Source organism: Canis lupus, chromosome 20 (genome assembly GCF_048164855.1).
Source record: "Canis lupus baileyi chromosome 20, mCanLup2.hap1, whole genome shotgun sequence".
NCBI lineage: Eukaryota > Metazoa > Chordata > Mammalia > Carnivora > Canidae > Canis > Canis lupus.
Genome location: NC_132857.1, coordinates 55961568 through 55983838, shown reverse-complemented (window position 1 = coordinate 55983838; position 22271 = coordinate 55961568). Strand labels below are relative to the sequence as shown.

The 22271-nt window shown below is 46.5% G+C and overlaps 1 protein-coding gene across 20 annotated transcripts in view; it reads right to left on the bottom strand.

The window, feature by feature from the left end:
- Nucleotides 1–458: 458 nt before the first annotated feature.
- The window catches only part of LYPD6B (LY6/PLAUR domain containing 6B), a 165710-nt gene continuing 143897 nt past the window's right edge, over nt 459–22271 (bottom strand). For 18 of the 20 annotated variants that reach the window (XM_072789141.1, XM_072789152.1, XM_072789158.1 and 15 more), the window contains 5 exons: nt 10211–10363; nt 7220–7318; nt 4633–4746; nt 3519–3649; nt 459–1786 (listed from right to left, as the gene is read on the bottom strand). In XM_072789141.1, the coding sequence (XP_072645242.1) occupies nt 1613–1786; nt 3519–3649; nt 4633–4746; nt 7220–7318; nt 10211–10325 (633 nt within the window). In that variant the 5' untranslated portion in view covers nt 10326–10363 and the 3' untranslated portion in view covers nt 459–1612. Of the gene's footprint in view, nt 1787–3518; nt 3650–4632; nt 4747–7219; nt 7319–10210; nt 10364–10489; nt 10663–22271 lie in introns of those variants that run through there. The other 2 variants (XM_072789155.1, XM_072789161.1) reach the window with 2 other exon arrangements.

The window sequence follows — 22271 nt, the reverse complement described above, 5'->3', positions numbered from 1 at the left end:
TCAGGATTCTAGAAACAGAAAGAAATTGCTGAGACTGTTACAAAAGGGAAAGACAAAGGGACCAAACACTTTAGCACATTTTTAGAGAAGTTCTCTTGGTGCCCTGACATCTAGAGAAAGGTTGACCCCAGAGGGAAGAGGCCCTGTTGCCAGTTTCTTTGAAGTTAAGCTGCTACTGAGGAGGGTGCATCATACGATGAGGTGTCCTCCTCCTGCATCAGGAAGGCTTCCTGACCTGCTCAGTTCGCTGATTGACATTGAGCGTCCTCAGACGCCTCCTTCCCCAAAAAGAAAAAAGCAAGGTCACTCTAGCATGGGATTTTATCATTTCAGCCAGAATGTATCACCCATATCACCCACGGTGCGTGGAAACATAACTTCAGTGACCTCCTTTATGACACTTTTATGAATAAATGTTTTATTCAAGGTCGCTAGGTCAGTCAAGAAACACACAAGCATTGCCTTCTACTTTGTATAATTTAAAAGCTTTATTCCCCCCCCACATGAGCAGGTAAGTTTCCTATTCATTCAGCTGGAAGTTTCCTTCCCATAGTTAGTTCCCTTTAACTCGGACTAGGTCGTTGGTGGGGAGCTTGCTCTGTCCCAGGGGAAGGGGGAGATTTCAGAGACACACACTGAGCTGATCACACGGAGAGGTGAGGGTCTGACCCCGCAGCTGCTGAAAGAGTCCCCAGGTCAAGGTGTGCCTTCAGCTAGGGGCCTGAGCAGGCCGGGGCGCAGGCCCCCCTTCACCTGCTGCAGGTGCCACCAGGCCCCTCCTTGCAGACAGTTGAAGGTCTGACCCCGCAGCTGCTGAAAGAGTCCCGAGGTCAAGGTGTGCGTTCAGTTAGGGGCCTGGGCAGGCCGGGGCGCAGGCCCCCCCCTTACCCCCCCACCTGCTGCAGGTGCCACCAGGTTCCTCCTCGCAGAGGCGACACCACGCAGGCCCTCGGGCCCGGAAGCCACACGAGCCCCACGCGTTCCTTCCTTCCCACGTCCCGTCCTCAACCCTGTGGCTGGAGCAGGAGCGTCTCGGCCCAGCGAACGGCTGCTCCTGCCCCGGGGTCCGAACTCCAGGCTCCGGGCTCCGCTCCTCCGCCGAGCGCCAGGCGGGTCTCCGCGCCCAGGGGCGCCGTCCACGCGGTCTGCGGAGGGGCTCTGGGGGACTCCGGGCGGCTTCGGGTGGCTCCGGGTGGCTCCGGGCGGCTCCGGGGGGTTCCAGGCGGCTCCAGGGGGTTCCGGGGTGCCCCAAGGGGCTCCGGGATGCTCCGGGGGGCTCCGGGGGGGCTCCGGGCAGCTGCGGGGGGTTCCGGGGTGCTCCAAGGGGCTCCGGGCAGCTCCGAGATGCTCCAGGGGGTCTCTGGGGGGCTCCGGGGGGGTTCTGGGGTGCTCCGGGGGGCTCCGGGCAGCTCCGGGGGGGTTCTGGGGTGCTCCGGGCGGCTCTGGGGGACTCCGGGGGGCTCCGGGATGCTCCGGGGGGTCTCTGGGGTGCTCCAGGCAGCTCCGGGGGCTCCGGGGGGTTCCGGGGTGCTCCAAGAGGGCTCTGGGATGCTCCGGGGGGCTCCAGGCAGCTCCGGGGGGTTCCGGGAGGCTCCAGGCGGCTCCGGGGGGCTCACAGGAGCAGCAGCACCGAGGCCCAGGCGAGCGCGGGCAGGCCGGGCAGCTGCAGGCGGGGCGCGGGGCCCCCCGACGTCCCCGGGGCGCGCGTCACGGCCAGGACGGCGTTGGAGTGGTTGGTGGGCAGCTCCACGTTACAGATCATCCCTTCGCAGCAAGACCTGCACTCCTGACACAGAGGGCGGGACGGGGTGAGTGATGGGGCCGGGTCCCCCGACCCCGCTGCTCCGCGGGACTGCAGACCGGCCTGCCCCCCTCCCGACCCCCCGGTCCCCGGCCCCCTCTGGCCCCCTCCGGCCCCCTCTGGCCCCCCGATCCCCCAAGCCCCTGGCCTCCCGGTACCCTGGACCCCGGACCCCCAACCCCGCGTCCCCCCCGCCCCCCGACCTTCCAACCCCCCAAGCCTCCAGGCCTCCCGACCCCCCATCACCCAAACCTCCCTCCAGCCCAACCCCCCGACTCCCCGAGCCCCCTGACCCCCCAGCCCACCCCCCCGACCCGCAGACCCCCGACTCCCCAAGCCCCCTGACCCCTCAGCCCAGCCCCCCAACCCCCCACTCCCCGAACCCCCTGACCCCCCAGCCCAACCCCCCAACCACCAGACCCCCGACTCCCCAAGCCCCCTGACCCCTGACCCCTCAGCCCAACTCAACCCCCCACTCTCCGAGCCCCCTGACCCCCGACCTCCCGACCCCCCACCCCCCAAGCCACTGCCCCCGCAACCCCCCGGACCCCAGCCCCCTCCAGCCCCCCGAGCCCCCTGACCCCCCAGCCCAACCCCCCGATCCCCCGACCCCTGGCCCCGCGGGCAGGGGCAACTTGGCAACATGCGTGAGCAGGGGCCAAGGGGCAGAGGAAGGCCGCGGGATGCAGCCAAGGACCCCCGGGCCGTAAGGACACACATGGAGCCGTGGGTCTGGGAAGCCTGGGGATGCCCCGCTGGCTCCCGGGCCACTGCCGGGTCAGTGCCAGCCGGCAGGGCCTTGCTCCGGGCTGCAGCCTCCATCCGCATCCCCGGAAGGCGGGCGACCCGGTGACCTCGCTGGCCACCCCCAGGGCCTCCCGGGTGGCTCTCCCCCTGGCTGCTCGGGGTCTCGAAGAGGGAAAGACGATGGGCAGGACCCCACCCTGCAGCCCAGCTCCCGCTGATGGGGCCCCACCCCCAGGCCAGGAGCTCCCAGCCACCCTCCCGCAGGCCCCGCTGAAGACCACTGCTGTCACAACCATGTTTTCGTGCAAATAAACGAAATCAACCCCTAAAAACCTCATGAAAGCAACACACTCCTCAAGCTTTTTGCAAACATTTCAGAATTCCAGGCATATGAAAGAGGGAAATTGCTCATTTAGAATGAGAAAATTAAGATCAGTTGACCTAAGAATCTGTCTACAGCTCATCAGACTAAACAGATTAATTCTTTCAGATTCTCACTTCCTCGTGGAAGCAGCAGTGGGGGGCAAGACCAGGACTCCTCAGTAAAAGGGGTCCCCGGTGCCCTCTTCCCACCTCCCGGCTTCCCTGGGCTGTGTGCCCGCTGATGCCTGGCCTTAACCGAAATACTGAGCCCGGCTTTGTAGTGCTTGTCATTGTCGTAGGGATCGTTTGCTCTTGGGCTTCCAGACCGGGCTCCACGTGATCCCAAGCCCGAGGTCTAGGGTGGAGCTGTGTGGTCTGGGGGTTACCATTCGTCCTTAGTAGTATTATTTTCTGTTGAAGGACAGAAAGTCTTCAACTTCTCTGTGGTCTCCATCGCATCACTGGCACAGTCTTTCCCCAAAGGGCAAATAAACATGTACACGACCCCGCTCATCCTTCCTGCCTTTCCATAGTGTGTAACTAACCTTAGGACAGTAACTTTACACACACACACACACACACACACACACACACACACACTCCTTACTGTGTGTTCAGAGTCTCGGCTGTGGTGGCAGCCAACAGAATGACATTCACTTCTGGAGGCACATTTTTTGGTGATAGATGTACTTCTTCCGTGACTGGTAAAGTGGTGAACTGTCAGGCAGTACCGTGTATCTAGGCAGGGGAGAAAGGCAGCTTCACATTTCACATCGCAAGAGAGACACCAGCAATCACTCCAGAGAGGACTCAGCCTCGGGACCATCCTTGGGCTCCTGGGCACGGGGTCTGGTGGCGGGCGTGGATGCCGCCCTCGGGGCCCTCTAAAGCTGACCTTAGGTCACATGAAAGTACCCGTATCTCTGTCTCTCTCCCTACGAGGCACAGGGTCTATGAGTCCGTGAAATGAGAGGTGTAAACGAGTAGTGCGGTGGGTTGAACACCTCATGGTGTGTTATTTGGCATTTGGCTCGTATGGAGCGGAGGCAGGTGGCGGAATGGAGCGCAAGGAGGTGCTGCGACGTCTAGCGCCACTTTCCCGACTCGCCCGGTTCTGACCCACGCTCTATCCTCCCGGCCTGTGGGGCTTCTCCTGAGGATTCCCGTTTTCCTCCTCTTTCTCGACTCTTCCCCTCTCCGACCCCTCCCTGCCACGCGGCGAGCCCATTTCTCCCGTTCTCCTGAGGGCTGTGACACTCATGGTTCACCACTTTTAAAGAACGACTTTTCTCACCATCCAAGGCCCTTCTGCTTCAGTTTTGCATCTCTCCGCTGTCTCGGCCAGAGCAAGCTCCTCAGTTCACGGGGACGGGCTATAGCCGCAGGGTCATAAAATGGGGGGGGGGGTTGACTAATACGGAGACGCTTGGCTCCACAGAACTGCCTCGTCCCCAGTGAGCCCATCAGAGCCTTCAAGCTCACTTCCTTTTGACTAAAATGATGTGAACAGGTGTCTCGACACTTTGATAGGATCGTGGGAAGCACACGTCCCACGGAGCGGCCGCCACCAGCCGGGCCCTCCAGCCTCTCTTCGCTCCCCGGTCCTCCCAGGAAGCCTTAAGACAAGGCCTATCAGTCCCATTTCACAGAGAGAAAGGCCAAGCACGGTTTCTTGGCCACGGCTACGTGGGGTAGAAGGTGGTGGAAGGCCGGGTTCTAACCTGGGCAGTTTTCTGGGGCTTGTGCTCTTCCCCGGAGCACTCCCCTGCCTCTCAGGGCTGAGCATCGAACCCCGCGACGCCGTAGCACACCCCGCAGGGGTAGCTGACTTCTGCCTTCGGAAGGAAAGGGAACCACAACAATGTTTTGGGGGAAGCTCTTCACCTTCCACCTCAAACAAAGAAGAGCCGAAAAATGGTAGCCGGGTGTGTCCATAGAAAACGTCACCGGTGCTAAAGCAGCCCTAGAAAGTCAGAACAGAAGCCGGGGCGAATAAAACAGGAAATGTCACTCTTGTCATATCCTGTTACACAGGGAACTGCTCTCAACAACTCTGACAGACCACGGAGGGAAAGCCCGAAGGTGTCAACGAAACCTGCGGTGACAAGGAGCAATAGCGGTGGGCCTGTTCGCTCCAAGAGATGGTTGGCTCTGCCTCCCCTAAATAATGGCCAACGGTTCGAAATTACACCCTCAGTCAGAACTCCAGATGGTTAGGATCTTTGGGGCTCGACTGGAGCAGTCCAGAATGTGCCACCATGCACCCTGGAATGTGGGTTATTCCACGGCAATCTTTTTAAGAGCCAGGTTTCCAGGGTGGATTGGAAGGACCCACCTGCCTCGCCCTTCCCATCTCTGACACTTCCTCGGTGGTAGAAAGCTGCAGCCTTCCTCTTTTGTTCACATGTTTCGGCAGAGGTGAAACCCTAAAGCCCAGAAATATCCAGATGTGTTCCCATTAAAAACGCCTTTGATTAATAATAAATGACAGTTTGGAGCGTTATGCACAGACCCAGCAGCAACAGTGCTTTGGTTTGATTCAAAATAATAGAGTCCGCGGAGATGAAGCACCGGAAGTTGGACATGAGCACCCCCAGTTAACTACTGTTTGAACCCTTACCACCCAGTTCTTCAGGGGTTTAAAGCAAATAGCTGAAGAGTGATACCCACCCTCTGAAGTGGTAGAAAGCGCTGGTCAACCTTGACAACTCTGAAATAACTAAGATACGCTTCTGTGCAGAATGTAGAAACCAATCTCCAAAGGCATAACACACACACGTGTACTCACAAGCACGGACACGACTTGAGGTCACTCTACAGAAATGTAGAGGAACGGCAGGAAAAGATTATGATAATTAATGTTTTAAAAGAAACCATGACAAATACCGTTCAAGTAGATGTCACAACCATTTGTGCTCATTTACAGCCTAAGACCCTCAGGCCCCACAGAGGTCTGCAGTGTGTCCTATTCCTATTTATTGGTGCCACATACTGGTTTTATCTGGAAGGTAAGGCTATCTCATCGCTTTGTATAATAGGATGCAGAAATTTCCCAAAGAGTCAAAAGGTAATAGTAGACCAAAGCTCGTAATCCTGAACTCAGGAAGAGATGGTTGGTTTACTTTTAATTGGCCTTTTAGGTCTGAAAAACCTTAAAAACAAAACAAAACAAAAACAAAAAGAAGAGTACTTCCTAACAATCTGAAACAGCCCAATATTCTTAAAGCAGTTTTAAGTCTTAAGTAGTTTTCTCCAATTCCAAATCCCCCATCAGCACCTCCTGTCTGCTTTACCATCAAGTTTGTATATATTAAATCATTCAACTTCTTGTCCCTCTATTCCCAACATCCTAGTCCCAGTTGCCATCTTGTGCCTGAAGACAATGAAAGACCCCACCTGGTGCCCCCTTCTACTCCTGTCCCCAACCACCCACTCTCCACGTAGCAGCAGAGCAGTATTTCAGAACACAGCGAGCATCCTCTACTCCCCTAGTGCCCAACCCTCTACTGCCTTCCCATCACATTTATAATGAAATTTAAATTCTAACAGAGAAAGAAGATCCTGTGTGCCCTGGTCCTTAGTTCCATGTGATCCTTTCTCTATCTTCCACTAAGCCTCACTGGCCAGTCCTCTTCCTATTGAGTGAGAGGCCAAATCTTGCCTCTTACACTTTGTAGTCACGCTTCCCTCTTCCTGGTATGTTCTTTCTACAGATTTCCACGTGGCTGGCTTGTCTTGGTCAGTCAATCTTAGTTCCTCAGAGATTTCCCTGGCTACCTAATCAAAGGGATACATTCATTCCATCAGTAAATATTTACTGGGTGCTTAGTATGGGTCAGGCACTGGATTAGGCACTAGGAATGTGTCCGCGAACTAAGCAAACTAAAAAGACACTCAAATGTTTGCCAGAAGAATGAATGAGTTACCAAAGCATCAATGTATCTCAAAGATATAAAAGCCTTTCTTCACTTTAGCTGGTATGACTTTTCTAGAGGTATCATCAAGCATTTCTGAAATTCTTAGAATACCTCAGACAATACTGTGGCCTATTTGTTCTGTATTCATAGATAAGTACTATTTAAGGCATCTTCCCTGGAGGCACACATATCGACAAACTGGGGCTATGCCATCAGTTTCCAAACACTCAGAATAGTCTAATATCTGCACAGTCTCCTAAAAGAAATCTCTGATTTATGCAGACCCTCATCAGCCTGTGGATATGCTAATCCCATTATAGAAGACAGGTCTGCTCAGGGCCAGTTAATGAGATATGATCACAAGAGCCTCTTCCAAACTCAGCACACTTACTTTGTGGACACCATTTGTCTTCTGCCCATCGATTGCAGTTATAATTATCTCCCGCATTTTCACAGGTAAAACACTTGAAGCTGTTTGGAAATGGTGTAGCTTTAAAGAAAAATGCACAGGGAAACAGAAAGGTGAAAAAGGACAGAAATTTCAAACATCAAAGATGGCACAAAATTAGCAACTTGTGTTAGATCAAACAAAATTTACAAGCCACGCTCCTTAGAATTTCAGTGCTAGGGAGCTGAACTGAACTGCCCGACTTCAGGGCGTATTCTTTATTCCCCTTTCTTTAAATACTTTGTCTAGGCTTACGTACCGTAGAGTAATGAAAATGATTCCACGAGCCACTTTGAAATACTGTTCCCTTATAATTAATAACTTGGGAATAAGTGGGAATTGCGAGAACAGGCAAGGGTGGTGGCAGTATCGGAACCAATAACTTGGTATAGCGAGGCCCCTGAGAAGAACTAGAGTCAGATTAATGTGAGCTTGGATTCTGCTCTCCCTGCTAAGTAGTTGTGGGATTTTTCACTTCTGAGAAATAACAATATTTAAAACAATGAAGATCCCCATGATGTGCAGAAGAACCGTGAAGGTTAGACGAGGTTGTTGGGGTGCCTGGGTGGCTCAGTTGGTTTAGGATCTGCCTTTGACTCAGGTTATGATCCCGGGGTCCTGGGATAGAGCCCATGTCGAGCTCCCTGCTCAGCAGGGAGCCTATTTCTCCCTCCACCCCTCCCGCTGCTCATGTTTTCTCTCTCTCTCTCATAAATAAAGTATTTTTAAAAATTAAAAACAAATAAAAAGGAGATTACAATAAAAATATCTTGTAGAGTCCTTGGCCCATTAAATCACGCTAATTCCCATCCACATGCACTTCCATTACAGCAACATCCAACCTCAATCAAGCAGCCTCACTTGGTATATGTCAGTTAGACCTCAATCAGGAATGTAACGTTTAATATAAGGATGATAGTAATTCTCAGGCTCTTATGCCTCAGCTAGAGTGTTACAAAAAGTAGGAATTATGACTGCTGGCAATCTGGATTGAAAGCAACTAGAACAGCCTTTTTGACTTTATGCTTTTTTTCCCCCTACCTTGTATCTTGTTATTTTAATGGGCAAGAAGTCAAAAGTATAATAAATGTGACATTTCTTCATAAGCCATGATATAAAGCCTTGTGTAAAACTTTTAATTCTTCCATTTTGGAGGATAAAATGGATAAAGACCAAACCATCCTAGTAACCTGACCACACAGTGGTCATATATTCTTTTTTTTTTTCCATTGGTTAAAATGATGTATTTTTCTCATCATAAAATTGTATTAGGCTTAAAAAGTAGAAAATCTATAATTTACACTTTATGAAAACTGTGCCGTGTCATTGGGCTATTATTATATAATCATCACCGATTTAGAAATGTACAATAAATGATAGTTCAAGGTGTGTGTGGTACACCTGTGTATATGTGTATGTGTGATATACATGTGTATTGACACGCACACACAATGTCCTAAATAATACTAAAAAAAAAAGCACAATGTGAAGAACAGTAATAATACACGCTTCATTTAGAAGTAGTGTAGGGGCACCTGAGTGGGTCAGTCGGTTAAGCATCCGACTCTTGTTTTCAACTCAGGTCCTGATCTCAGGGTCATGGGATCAAGTCCTGCTTTGGGCTCCACACTGAGTGGGGAGTCAGCTTGAGATTCTCTCCTTCTCCCTCTCTCTCTCTGCCCCTCCCCCTGCCCACACAAGGTCTCTCTCTAAAATAAATAAATAAATGTTTAAAAAAAAAAGTAGTATAAACATAAATATAGTGGTTCCTAAACCCAGCTATGCATCAATAGTATCAGGAAAGCTTTTTTCCTTTTTTTCTTTTTTTTTTTTTAGAGAAGAGGGGGTTGGGGAGAGAAAGAAAAAAAACTCATCTGCATCCTACACTTCTGACTACTGAATCTCTGCAGAAGGGACTGAGGAATATGTAGTTTTAAAGGCTTTTATCATGATTCTGATACTCTTCCAGGTGTGGGAACCACAGGCATTCCTATTTCTAACAATTGCTAGCTATAACAACCTTTCTCTAATAAAGTACGTCAGAGAAGTTGTACTTGTCCGAAGAGAAAGGAGAGATGATGTATGTATACAAGCTCATATTTACACATGTATGTTTATAAGCACAGAGCCTACTTGAGATCCTCTTCTCCCTCTGCCCCTATTCCTGCTCGTGTGCTCTTGCTCTCTCTTAAATCTTTTTTTTAAATACATTTATGTTATCCTATAAATAATATTAACTGATATTTGCTTATTTTTTTATTTGCTTATTTTTATTCTATTTTTTATTTTCTATTCATGAGAGAGGCAGAGACATAGGCAGAGGGAGAAGCAGTCTCCCTGAGGGGGAGCCTGATACGGGACTCGATCCTAGGACCCCGGGATCACGCCCTCAGCCGAGGACAGATGCTCAACCACTGAGCCCCCCAGGTGTTTTGCTTATTTTTAAATAATTAGTAGGAAAGTTTAGTGTTCTAATTGTGACTGTGCGTAATATTAGTGAAAATACAAGTAGTATTTCCTTCCAAATTTCAAACAAACTAATCTGTTCCTAAGTTGTTAAGGACTATTTGAAAGAATTTATCATCTATGGAGAAACTTCCTACAGCTAATATCCTCTCCAACAAAGAGATCAACAAAGAACACTGAATTTTCTCTGCTACGCCATTCATAGGAACAGCGTTCAAGAGATTATTTTAAATAAGAACCCCTTTGAGACTTCGGCAGAAAGCCAAACCATTTTAAAGAAATGGAGAAAACTTCTGTCACCACGAATTACCCCTCCCCCCTCATGGAAGCAGTGAAGACTTTCTGGTTTATTCTAGGTATAAACCGAAGGTTCCAGAACACGCCAAGTTACCACCATAGGTGTTAAGAGGGACTCTGCATGGTCACCCTGACCCCACAGTCATAAGCTATGATGCAAACAGTACTTACGGTCAAGAGGCGGCCTCACGTTGTAGAAGTTGATGTTCTTGGCCAAAGCCCAGCTTTCTGATAAGATAAAGATGTGGACGACAGCTACGGCCAGAGCATGACGGAGGGGCAGCATTGTGACCTTGGCTGCCGGACAGCCCGAGATTCACATCTCTACAATGGACAGAGAGACGGGTCGCATTTATTTGCATTTTGCACATCAGGAGAAGTAGGTTTTGCTTCCCTGTGGAAAGCCCGATTATTCAAATACATTCCCCCAGCTACTTGTTCCGGGCGCACCTGCACCTGCGAGCGAGCGAGAGCGAGTTGCCTTCTTCCCCCGCAGGTGAGAGTCGAGCCATGGCTGCCCTCTACTGTGCAGGCCCCTGCAGCTCCCGCAGCGCGGAGCCGGCACCCGGAGGCCTTGCAGGCCCGGGGGGACAAGCGGCAGCATGGGCAGCGCTGCACCCCATCCCCCCACTGCCAGAGGCCGGCCGGGGAATCGGTGCTGAGTCACCCACTCTCTAAACCACCAGGCTTCACGGGCATGTCCACCTCTTTGTCATTCCACTCCCTGAGTAAACACTTGCTTTTGAGAAACTCAACGTTCGCAACGTTTTCAACACCTGGAAGCAACCTCAAGAGGCGGAGCGGTGGGAAGGACAGTGTGTGGAAGATCAATGAACGTGGGAAATCGAGTCTCTGCTGGATCCCAGAGCTCCAGAGACCTGGAGAAGAGAACTGAGTCATGGGCCGAATGCCAGGCCCACCTGTGTCTGTCACATGCGGTGTAAGAAGCTACCAGGAGGGTCTCGAGGAAACAGAATAAAAGTTGCCTGAAAAGCTCAAAGCCAATGTCAGTCCCGGCCCACGGACACTACTCGCTGCTTTCAAAGACAAAGCGGACGGTCTGATGCCCAACGAAACAACAGCCGTCCACAGAGCCCAGAGTAAGACGGCGCATCCCAAGTCCCAGGGGCCCTACCCTCTAGAAGCTACTCGGTGGTAAGAAAATCGGAGATGCTAAGAACCTACAGTGTCAGCACAAACAGGCTCTCTCGGGCGAGGGAGAGGTGTAGGCAGCAGCAAAGGATGTAACTTGGAGTCCAGAGACTTTGGTTCAGATGTTGGCTCTGCTGTTTATTAGCTTCCTGACCTTGGGCAAGCTCTTTAAGCTCTATTAACCTCAATTTCCTCATCTGTAAAGTGGCTTAATAACACCCGTTCCGCCCACACGTTTGGGTCATTGTGAGCATCAAATACAGGCTCAGCTAGACTCCGAGGACTGTGCAGGTAACAGCACTTGTAGTACAAGTCTGTGAAAATGCTAGAATCTCAGAGTTCAATAATACTGCCTGAACTCATTTTCTTCCTGCTGAATCAGCTGGTCTCAGGAGGTTTAGAGAATTTTTCAGAGAAGAAAAGTTTGATCTCTGCACATATGAGCATAATCCTTCACATGGATATTTTGTTTGAAGCCAGGGTAATAATGCGTGGAATCTAGGGATTTTACCTCCTCCCCCTCTTGTGTTGTGCGTAGATGGGCATTATTAGCCAGACACGCAAAACCAACCTACGGAGAAGGAACGGGACGCCAGGCGAAGTACGGCCACGGCACCCCCATCCCTACAGGTGGCTCCTGCCACTGACAGAACTGAGTCTCTAAGGAGGTTCTTGGTATAAAGGGAAACCCAATAAGTTTCAAAAATCAATAGTGCTAAGCTTTATACACCGCATTTCAGCTCAGGACAGAACGAGACCTATTGTTTGCATATATTTTATATGAGACTTTATACACACACACATACACACACACACGTATGTATATAAAATTTTGCCCTGGTTCATTTTAGAGACCAAAATTGACCTTTCAGAGTTATCAGATTTCTAAATCCTATTCTTATGCTCTTTCTGAAGAAACGGACATTTCTTACGGCTGTGTTATTCCTTCCAGACAAGTCATTACACTGGTGCAGATTCTGCTTCTCCCAGTCATTTCTCTGAATCGTACTGTTCCATGTTCACGGTGAATCTGGAGCCAAGGAATGAAGACCCCCCGACTACACCAGGGGAGAATCTTTGAGCAGGGGAGACTAATTCCTCTTTCAAGAACCTCAGATTCACTGTGTTTCAATAGCAATCCACATTCCAGTATAACGGAGATGATGCCAAGGATTATAGGCCTCAGAATCACATTGTCTACATGGAGTCCCTTTTCTATCACTAAGCAAATATGGGACCTCAGGCAAGTTGCTTAAGCCTTCTAAGCCTCAGCTTGCCCATCTGTAGAAGAGGCATAACAGTCCCTACCTCAGGGTGCAGAAACATGGACTAAATGACGTCATGTGTATGACGCACTCAACCGAATGCTGGGCACATGGGCACTTTCTGTCTGGTAGTAAAGAGCACTGGCTCAGTATTTGAGCGTATACCTGGAATACCTGCTGCAAGGTCCTTAACCTCCCAATACCACAACATCGATGAAACGGAAGTAATAATAATTACACTTACCTCATTAGTGGATTAAATTAGTTAATACATGTGAAGCACTATCTAATTAGCTATGTTTGCCTTTTTCTGCTCCTCACTAGGTAAGTATTCACTGTGATGAACAAATTTCCCAACAGGGATCACAAGCCAGAACCCCTGGTTGTCCTCACGTAATCTCTATGAGACACAAGCCCATCCCTTCAGTATGTCGTTATTGACGTGCAACGCGTAGAAAGACGTTATTACTGGATCTCCGACAAGGTCTTTGCTCTCATGAAGTGTGAATTTTGGAAGAAGATAGGCAGTATGGGAAAAATGTAATTTCAGATAGTCCTGATCCCCAGGTAAGGACATGTAAGAGATGTGCTTGAATCGGAGGAGCTACTTCACGTACGTGGTGGACCCAGGATGAGAAGCAAGCATCTAAGCAAAGAATCGAGGGAAAAGACACCTCAGGCCCAAGATGGGAAGAAGTGTGCCTTGCTGGGGAGCTCAGAAGGTGGCCAGCATGACTGGCGTGTTCTGGGGGCAGGGGAGGGAGGCGGGTAGACAGTCAGAGGTGGTAGGCCCAGGTCATAAAGGCGCTTAGGCCTTTTGATTTTGGATCTGACAAAATCAGGGAACTGTTTGGTTTCAGATGATCTAATTTTGAAAGAAATGCTTCCTCTCTGCAGAGGGTCGCAAATCCCTAGCCTGATTTCTAACTCCCAGAATAAAGGGATGCCGATAATAGAGACTACAGAGGAATTGAGAATTCCCTTATCTGTGAATCACAAAGGTTTCTCTGAGTAAAAGAGCAAGCGGACGACAGACAACTTAAAAACAACTGAATGAATAGCAAACCCAAGGATGAGGTTTGTATTTTTGGTTTCCCCATTCTTCAAAACAGCACCGTAGGGAATGGGACCTCGTTGCCATCGTACGAATGAGGCTCAGAGACCATGTGTAAGGATCCTCCTCGCACACTGCCTGGCTCACAGCGTCCCTAGGACGTTCCCACATGGCTTATCCTAGCCTGCTAACACCTGAACAGTAGTGGGAAAGAAGCCGTAAGAATATTGTTTCCATATGGATTTGTGACTTTTCATTTCCACTTTTAACTAAAACAGCACAGCCTGATTCCATCAAAATTCGCCAGGGCTGCTGGGGTCTTACCCGTCGAATGAGGAAAACACTAAATAAAAATGCCTCCTATGTCCCAGAGCTCGCTTTATAATCTATTCGCCTATCCTGTTTTGCCCTAAGTACCCAGATCAGTCTCTATCTATCCTGCAGCGGACAGGTTTGTGTTAACACGACTATTTTATCTTTCGCAACCAAAAGACATTAGGATAATGAGAAAGCAAATGACTAACTACGGTATCTGAAAGTTGTTTTACATTCAGAATCATTTCGCGGAGACTCTGAACTGAAAATCATCGGCTGAGACTCTGCTGAGTAGGCTTTCGCTGCCGTCTTGGTTGCAGAACAAGGTTACCGCAGAGCCTGTATTTTGCTCTAGAAGGGGAAAATAGTATGAGTCACACTCCCCCATTCTGGTACCTTCTCCAGCACCATCGCATAGAGCAGAGCTCTTCGTGGGGGGAGGGGTGACCCGTAAGCTTCTTCGGGTTATTTGCAAAATTTTGTGTCTGTATGTATTTTCCCCCTTTGCTGAGGATCTCAAAGGAATCTGAGACCCGCGTGCCTGCTGCATTCAGGATACAGCTGTTAGGATTTGCTTTCCTTCGACTTGGATGTTTTTATACTTGACACTAAGAAAATTCCATACATACATTAGGTATCTGGTACACACTCCTCAAATTCAAGGGTAGCTCAAAAACATTCCTCCCCAGACAGAGCACATTATCTTTATCCTTTTTTTTTTTTTTTTTCCCCAGATGGTAGGCCTGGTCAGAAATCCCTCACCTGTGGTGCTGGCCTTCTACTTGTTTTATGATCTCTTTGGAAAGTATGATAATTCTTGCTACAGAAGGCAGCGTGCTTCTTTGCCAAAAGATATCGGCACTTTCTACGGGGCACACCTGCAGGGATCCCACAGGGATGGGCAACTCTCAGGCCTTCCAGGGAACGGCAGGCCGCCAGGCTTACCAGTTTTTTTTTTCCAGAGTAGGTGCATTTATTTTTTAGATGCAAATATACCAGCCCTCAAGACATATAAAATAGTCATAATTTCTGAAAATCACATCTGCCACAGAGGCACAATCTCCTTGATTCATATGCCTTCATCTTTGCACGCAGAGGCTCAGCACTTGACATGTTAAACGTACCAGGGAAGGGCTCTGGAAAGAGGAACCACTATCAACTCAAAAAAAGTTGTGTTTACTGAAATGAAACGAGGTGACGTCTCTTGTTTTACAGACTTCGGCCTACTACTGCCCAGAATAAAGGACCGACAGGGCACTAGGTCCAGAAGCCTGACCATGAGCAGGTCTGAGTAAGAACCATCACCCTGGCCCATGTGGCATTTCATGCTTCCACAGAAAACATGCAAAGCTGACGGGGGCTTCAAGCCACAGCACATCCTTGACGTCATGAACGTGTTGGGGATAGGAAAACAACCTACTCTATTTTTAAATTCCTTAGGTCTGGGTTCAGTGCATGGTAAATGCCCAATAAATACCTTTTGGAATAGAACCGACATCTTAACTCTGATCTATAAGGAACACCTCGCTTAGCAAGCAAGACGGAGACTGTGGGCGGTCAGGAGTTGGCCGCGTGTCCAAAGATACAGAAAGGGACTCACAAGGAGATTTGAAAAAGAAGAGACCAAACAGATGTGGCACATGCTGGTACTTCCTGCGCGGTTGACAGCAAGGAGTGAGCAAGCCAAGGCTAACTCTGACTGCCAATAAAACAAATGAAAAGGATAATTTAAAGGAGGCAGCTCGGCTGAGTCCAGCACGCCCATCAACACTCACATTCACACCTTCCTGAAAGCATCACTTATCCCACCGTAAGACATTTTAATGACAAACTTTAATAGGCCTGGCTTCCCTTGTAAAAAGAGTAGAAGGCAAAGTGGAAATTCAAAATGAGTGCTGAGATTTTACTCAGGAGGAACAGACTCGGTGAAAATGTTCCTCTCAAAAGGAGAAATTTGCCAGAAAACCTTACCACCTGCAACAAGGCTTACGTTACCTCCTTTTGGCCACGATGACCAATGGAGATACTCTGGATCCCATTACATTCAAGAACAGTGTCCGTGGGACTTAGGCCCAGACACTGTGCCAGCTCCCTTCCTTGCAGGGGGACCGAAGACTCAACTGCTAACCTTGCCTGGCCATCGAGAGCCTGCTCCCCAGACTACAGCTCCTCCCTTCTCTAACAGGTATTCCATTTCTGGTACATGAAAAGTATTTTCCTCCTAAGTTCAACTATGAATTTCTTGGGGCCTCTGGGTGGCTCAGTTGATTTAGTGTCTACCTTCAGCTCAGATCATGATCTCAGGGTCCCGGGTTCGAGCCGTGCATCGGGCACCCTGCTTCTCCCTCGGCCCCCTGCTCGTGCTTGCTGGCTCAAAATCTTTTTAAAAATATGAATTTCTTTAAATATATCTAGGGGCAGCTCAGCAGTTTAGCGCCGCCATCAGCTCAGAGCGTGATCCTGGAGATCCGGGATCGAGTCCCACGTCAATCTCCCTGCATGGAGCCTGCTTCTCCCTCTGCCTGTGTCTGTCTCTCTCTCCTCTCTGTTTCTCATGACTAAATAAAAAAATAAAAAAAAATCTTAAAAAAAATAAATTAAATTTAAAAAAAGATATCTAATCTACCTTCTCTATGTGCCTGGAGCAAATCACAAGAGGGAATTTTACCTTATTCCCCATCTATTATCTTCATCTGAAAATACAAAATCTCCATGGACTTTATTCTTGAATAACAACATTCACCAGGGGAAAAATCGGGTCATTATTCAATCTCTCAGTACCAGCTTGTCCAAATCTTGAAAGTAGTAGGACTATAAGTCATGCATGTACACCAGGTACTCTGCTAAGCACTTAGAAAACAATACATAAGAGACACAATCCCTATACGCACATATATTTTTGGGGCCAAAAACTCAACGTGAGAAGCGTCTGACAAGGGTTAATACAATCATCTTAGGAGGAACAACAACAGACTTGAGATTCAAAAGGGCACCCAGAATATAATTTTGGTTCTATGTTTTTTTCTGGGTCAGCATTTTTTTAAATTTAAATTCCAGTTAGGGGATCCCTGGGTGGCACAGCGGTTTGGCGCCTGCCTTTGGCCCAGGGCGCGATCCTGGAGACCCGGGATCGAATCCCACATCGGGCTCCCGGTGCATGGAGCCTGCTTCTCCCTCTGCCTGTGTCTCTGCCTCTCTCTCTCTCTCTCTCTCTCTCTCTCTCTCTCTGTGACTATCATGAATAAATAAATAATCTTTTAAAATAAATAAATAAATAAATAAATAAATAAATAAATAAATAAATTCCAGTTAGTTAACCTACAGTACAATATTAGTTTCAGGTGTACAGTGAATCAACACTTCCATACCACACCCAGCGCTCTTCACACCAAGTGTACGTCTTAATCCCCATCACCAATTCAATCCATCCGCCCAGCCATCTCCCTTCTTGCCACCATCAGTATATGTTCTCTATAGTTAAGAGTCTCTTTCTTTGTTTGCATCGTTTTCCCTCCTTTGTTCATTTGTCTCTTAAATGCCACATAGGAGTGAAATCATGTGGTATTTGTCTTTCTCTGACTTATTTCACTTAGCACTATACTCTCTAGATCCATCCATATCGTTGCAAAGGGCAAGATTCGGTTCTTTATGGCTGAGTAACATTCCATTGTATTTTTTTTTCCAGTGTTTATCTTTATCGGTTCATCAGCTGGATACTGGAGTTGTTTTCATAATTTTGCTATCGCAGATAATGATGTTATAAACATCAGTGTGCATGTATCCCTTCAAATGAGTATTTTTGTATCCTTTGGGCTAATGCCTAGTACTAGGATTGCTAGATCACACAGTAGTGCTATTTTTAACTTTTTGAGGACCTTCATACTGTTTTCCAGAGTGGCTGCACTAGTTTGCATTCCCACCAAGAGTACAAGAGGGCTCCCCTTTCTCCACATCCTGGCCAACACTTGTGTCTTGGGTTAATGGATTTTACCCATACTGACAGGTGTGAGGTGCTATCTCATTATAGTTTGGATTTGTATTTCCCTGATGAGTGATGTTGAGCATCTCTTCACGTGTCTGTTGGGCATCTCTATGTCTTCTTTGGAGAAAGGTCTATTCATGTCTTTGGACCATTTTTTAACTGGAGTATTCTTTTTGTGGGTGTTGAGTCTTTTAAGTTTCTTATATTTTGGATACTGCATATACTATATTTGGTATATTTATTTAGTATCCAAAATAAATATAGTATATTTTTGGATAGACATGTCAGATATCTGACATGTCATTTGCAAATATCTTCTCCGATTCTGTAGGTTGCATTCTAATTTTATTGATTGTCTCCTTTGCTGTGCAGAAGCTTTCTATCTTGATGAAGTCCCAGTGGTTCATTTTTGCTTTTGTTTCCTTGCCTCCAGAAACATCTAGAAAGAAGTTACTGCCTCTACTCTCTTCTAGGACTTTTATGGTTTCAGGTCTCACATTTAGATTTTGCATCCAGTTTGAATTTATTTTTGTGTATGGTGTAAGAAAGTGGTCCAGTTTCATTCTTCTGCATGTAGCTGTCCAGTTTCCCCAACACCATTTGTTGAAGAGACTTTTTCCCATTGGATGTTCTTTCCTGCTTTGTTGAGTAATTGGCCATATAGTTGTGGGTTCAATTTCTGTGTTTTCTATTCTGTTCCATTGATCTAGGTGTCTGTTTTTGCACCAATACCATACTGTTTTGATTACTACAGTTTTGTAATAAAACTTAACATCCAGAATTATGATGCCTCCACAGTTTTGCTTTTCTTTTTCAAGGTTGCTTTGGCTGTTTGAGGTCTTTTGTGGTTCCACAGAAACTTTAAGATTGTTTCTTCTGTTTCTGAGAAATGTACTAGTATTCTGATAGGGATTGCACTAAGTGTGTTAGGTAGTGTAGACACTTTAACAATATTTGCTCTTCCAATCCTTGAGCACGGAATGTCTTCATTTCTTTGTGTCATGTTCAATTTCTTATGAAAACTATAAATTCTGGTTCTACATTTACTAACCAGGCAATCACAAAGTTAAGAAATAGTGTCCTATTTGTCAATAAGATAAGTGAGGCTCAGAGCCATTAGGTAAATTTCTTAAGCTGCTGTGTGAATTGGGTATAATTACATAGGTAAATCACCTTTTACTTAGATGGTGTTGAAGAAATGTTAGATCCCTACCTTCCCTCCTTATTTCTTCAGATATCATTAGCAGGAGAACAGAAATCAGATCAAGGGATATAACTGTCCAACTCCATGCCGTACTAGCTGGACCAAATCTGGTAAACAGTACTGAGTTCTATGCACTAATTTCTAAAGGGTATTCAGGAATTATCTTTCTTGCAACCAAATGAAAAGTTGGAATGCATGACTGCCAAGGTTCCTTCCACTTCTAATATTTTACGATTTTTATGGAAGGGTATTAATGAAGAATTCCAGTTATGCCATAAAAAGCTATAAATGTAACGCAGTATTCCCATATTTCAGATTCCTGCTATAATGTTTAAAAGGGTAAGAACTTTTCAAAAATTTCCTCAACATGGGATCAAAAATTCACAGAAATGAGTATCTCATTTCTAAGCAGAAGGCTGCACATTTTGCAGGGCTAAGACAGTTTTTTCTACTATGTGCCAACTGATAAAAATAATTCTAAAACAGTGCTAATATTAAAGTAATGTTATTATGCAAATGGCAAATCTAAATCTAATCATTAGTTAATACAGGGCAATAAGTGTGCAATTTGGGTGGAAAACTACTCTAATCAATTTTATTTTTTTAAGATTTTATTTATTTATTCATAAGAGACACAGAGAGAGAGAAAGGCAGAGACACAGGCAGAGGGAGAAGTAGGTTCCATGCAGGGAGCCTGAGGTGGGACTGGATCCTGGGTCTCGAGGATCATGCCCTGGCCTGAAGGCGGTGCTAAGCCACTGAGCCACCCAGAGATCCCCACTCTAATTTATTGTATTGTATTGTATTGTATTGTATTTTTTAAGATTTTATTTTTTAAGATTTTATTTATTTATTCATGACAGAGAGAGAGACAGAGAGACAGAGAGAGAGAAGCAGGCTCCATGCAGGGAGCCTGACGTGGGACTCCATCCCCAGTCTCCAGGATCACACACTGGGCCAAAGGCGGCGCCAAACCGCTGGGCCATGGGGGCTGCCCTCTAATCAATTTTAAAGACAACTTTCCAAATGTGATTCAAATTTTATGAAAAAAAAAATTAACAACTCTTTCCAAGTAATAGCTTTTCTACTTCATCTTTGTCAAAAACATGAGTTAACATCTTTTTTGAAAAGGCTTTGATGATACTGGAGGAGATGGTTAAGAACTCCACATGAACAAGATTAAAAAGCTTAGATGATTAGAAATTGGAAACTGTGCTCCTTCTAAAAAGAATCAAGATTGGTTTGCCATGTGTTATTGAACTATTTGGACAAATGGTGGGAACCTAATAAATAAATATATGTCGACTGATTAAATTTGAGAGTGTCCTTCACATAAGTGAAGTAATTTTTGCCCAGTTTGTATCCTAAATGATTTTTAGGAGGCTTATGCCAAGTTACTTATGCATTAAGGCTCTCAAAATAGAGTAAGAACCTTATTAGATGAGAGGAAAGATCTTAACCACTACACTTTCATGCATGGTGCTCCTCTACTGCGTGTCACCTTTCACTTTGTACTTCTTAGGAGCGAAGGGACACGCATGGGACACATATTCTCATTACATGATAAAAGGAAACTCTTTCTGATACTTAATTCTCAAATTAATGGGCCCTATGTCTTGTCATACAGAGAGCACCAAACAACTTATGGATAATGCCTGAAATTTGTTTCAAAGAGCTCCAGATGCGTCCTTCAATTGGCCATTTCTTAAAAAAAAAAAAAAAAAAAAAAAAAAAAGCAAAGGGCATAATATTAAAAGGTAATTCTATAGAGATATTTCTGCTGTCGGGGAGGCAAATAAGAGAGATTATTTTCTTCTCCATGGGCGAAGGGAGTCTTTAAATTTGAGAGAAAGATACAAGTGGACGGAAGTTCTGCAAAGAGAGCTGCAGGCACACAGGTGTTTGGTACTGCTAACGAGCAATTCCGTTGGCAGAACTACAGAGACATCAACCAAGCAGCCACATAGGCTGGGCGCGGAAGGCTTTGTTTTTATGTTCCATAGTCCTGCTTGCTTTAGTGAACCCATTTCTTTTAATAACCAATCAAAGCTCTCATAATAGAAATCTAGGCTGAAATGTCCAACAGCTGGCTAAGAATCCATTATTCTACATTTGGAGGAATGTTTCATGCCAAGCATGCATTCTCAAATGGCATACACAATTCAACCAAGAAAACTTAGCTTTCAGGGTCAGTGTATAGATGATGGCCAGGACTTCTGACTTCATTTGGTCTCAAGTGACATAGGAAAAGGACCATAAAAATAAAGTGTTCACAGAGATGTGTTTTCTCGTTTGAATCTCTCTGTATGTATTCTAACGTGAGAGAGTGTCTACACCAAAGCAGAAATCTCAGGCAATAAATTTGGATATCCGTGCATGAATATATGCACACCCACATACATGTACATAGGCGCATATACACATACGTGGATATATTTAATTGAATGACTTCTTTAAGTGCTAACTACATGCCAGGTTGTAAAAGTGTCCTTAGAACTCTATATGAGAGACTGTATTACCCAATCATGTCAGCTGTTTTCAGCACCCACTGGGTGATCTTTCAATTGAGAGAGCTTTAGGATGCAGAACTGTTGCTATGTATTTGGCCCATCATCTTTCTTCTGTGCTAAGGTCTTATGACACTGACCACTGTTTATAGGGCCCCCACTAGCTCAATTTCGTTCTTGATTCTACCGCTAAAAACATATCGCACAAGTAAATAACATGTTCGTTGATATCATTCTGAAAACAGGAAGAGATTTTAAAAAACAACAATAAACTGCATGCTATGGCAAAAGAATATGGTGCTGACTTTTGCATAGTCACAAAATCTGGGACAGATTATTCAACGAACTCTCTGGAAGCTGACAAGCTTATAAAAGCAATCCTAATAAAATATTTCTGCATTCTGCATATATAACAAAGTTATAGCATGTCACTTGCTCTATAAATTGTCACTATTACCGCTTGGAGCAGAAGGAAATGTACATATATAAAGATATATATGTGCATGATTTCATATTCCCAGAGGAAACTGAAAAATTATGTGCATTAAATAGTGTTTTAATTGCAATATGAAAAACTGCATTTAAGCAATAGTTCATGATCCCACAAGGGTAAAGTCACATGTAAATGCTGTCTAGTATAATGGGGAAAGAATGGCCTTTGTGGACACTCCGGCCTGGGTGCAAATTCTGACCCCATCACTGGCTGGATCTACTATCTCGAAGCCAATCCCTCTAATCGTCTGAGACTCAGTT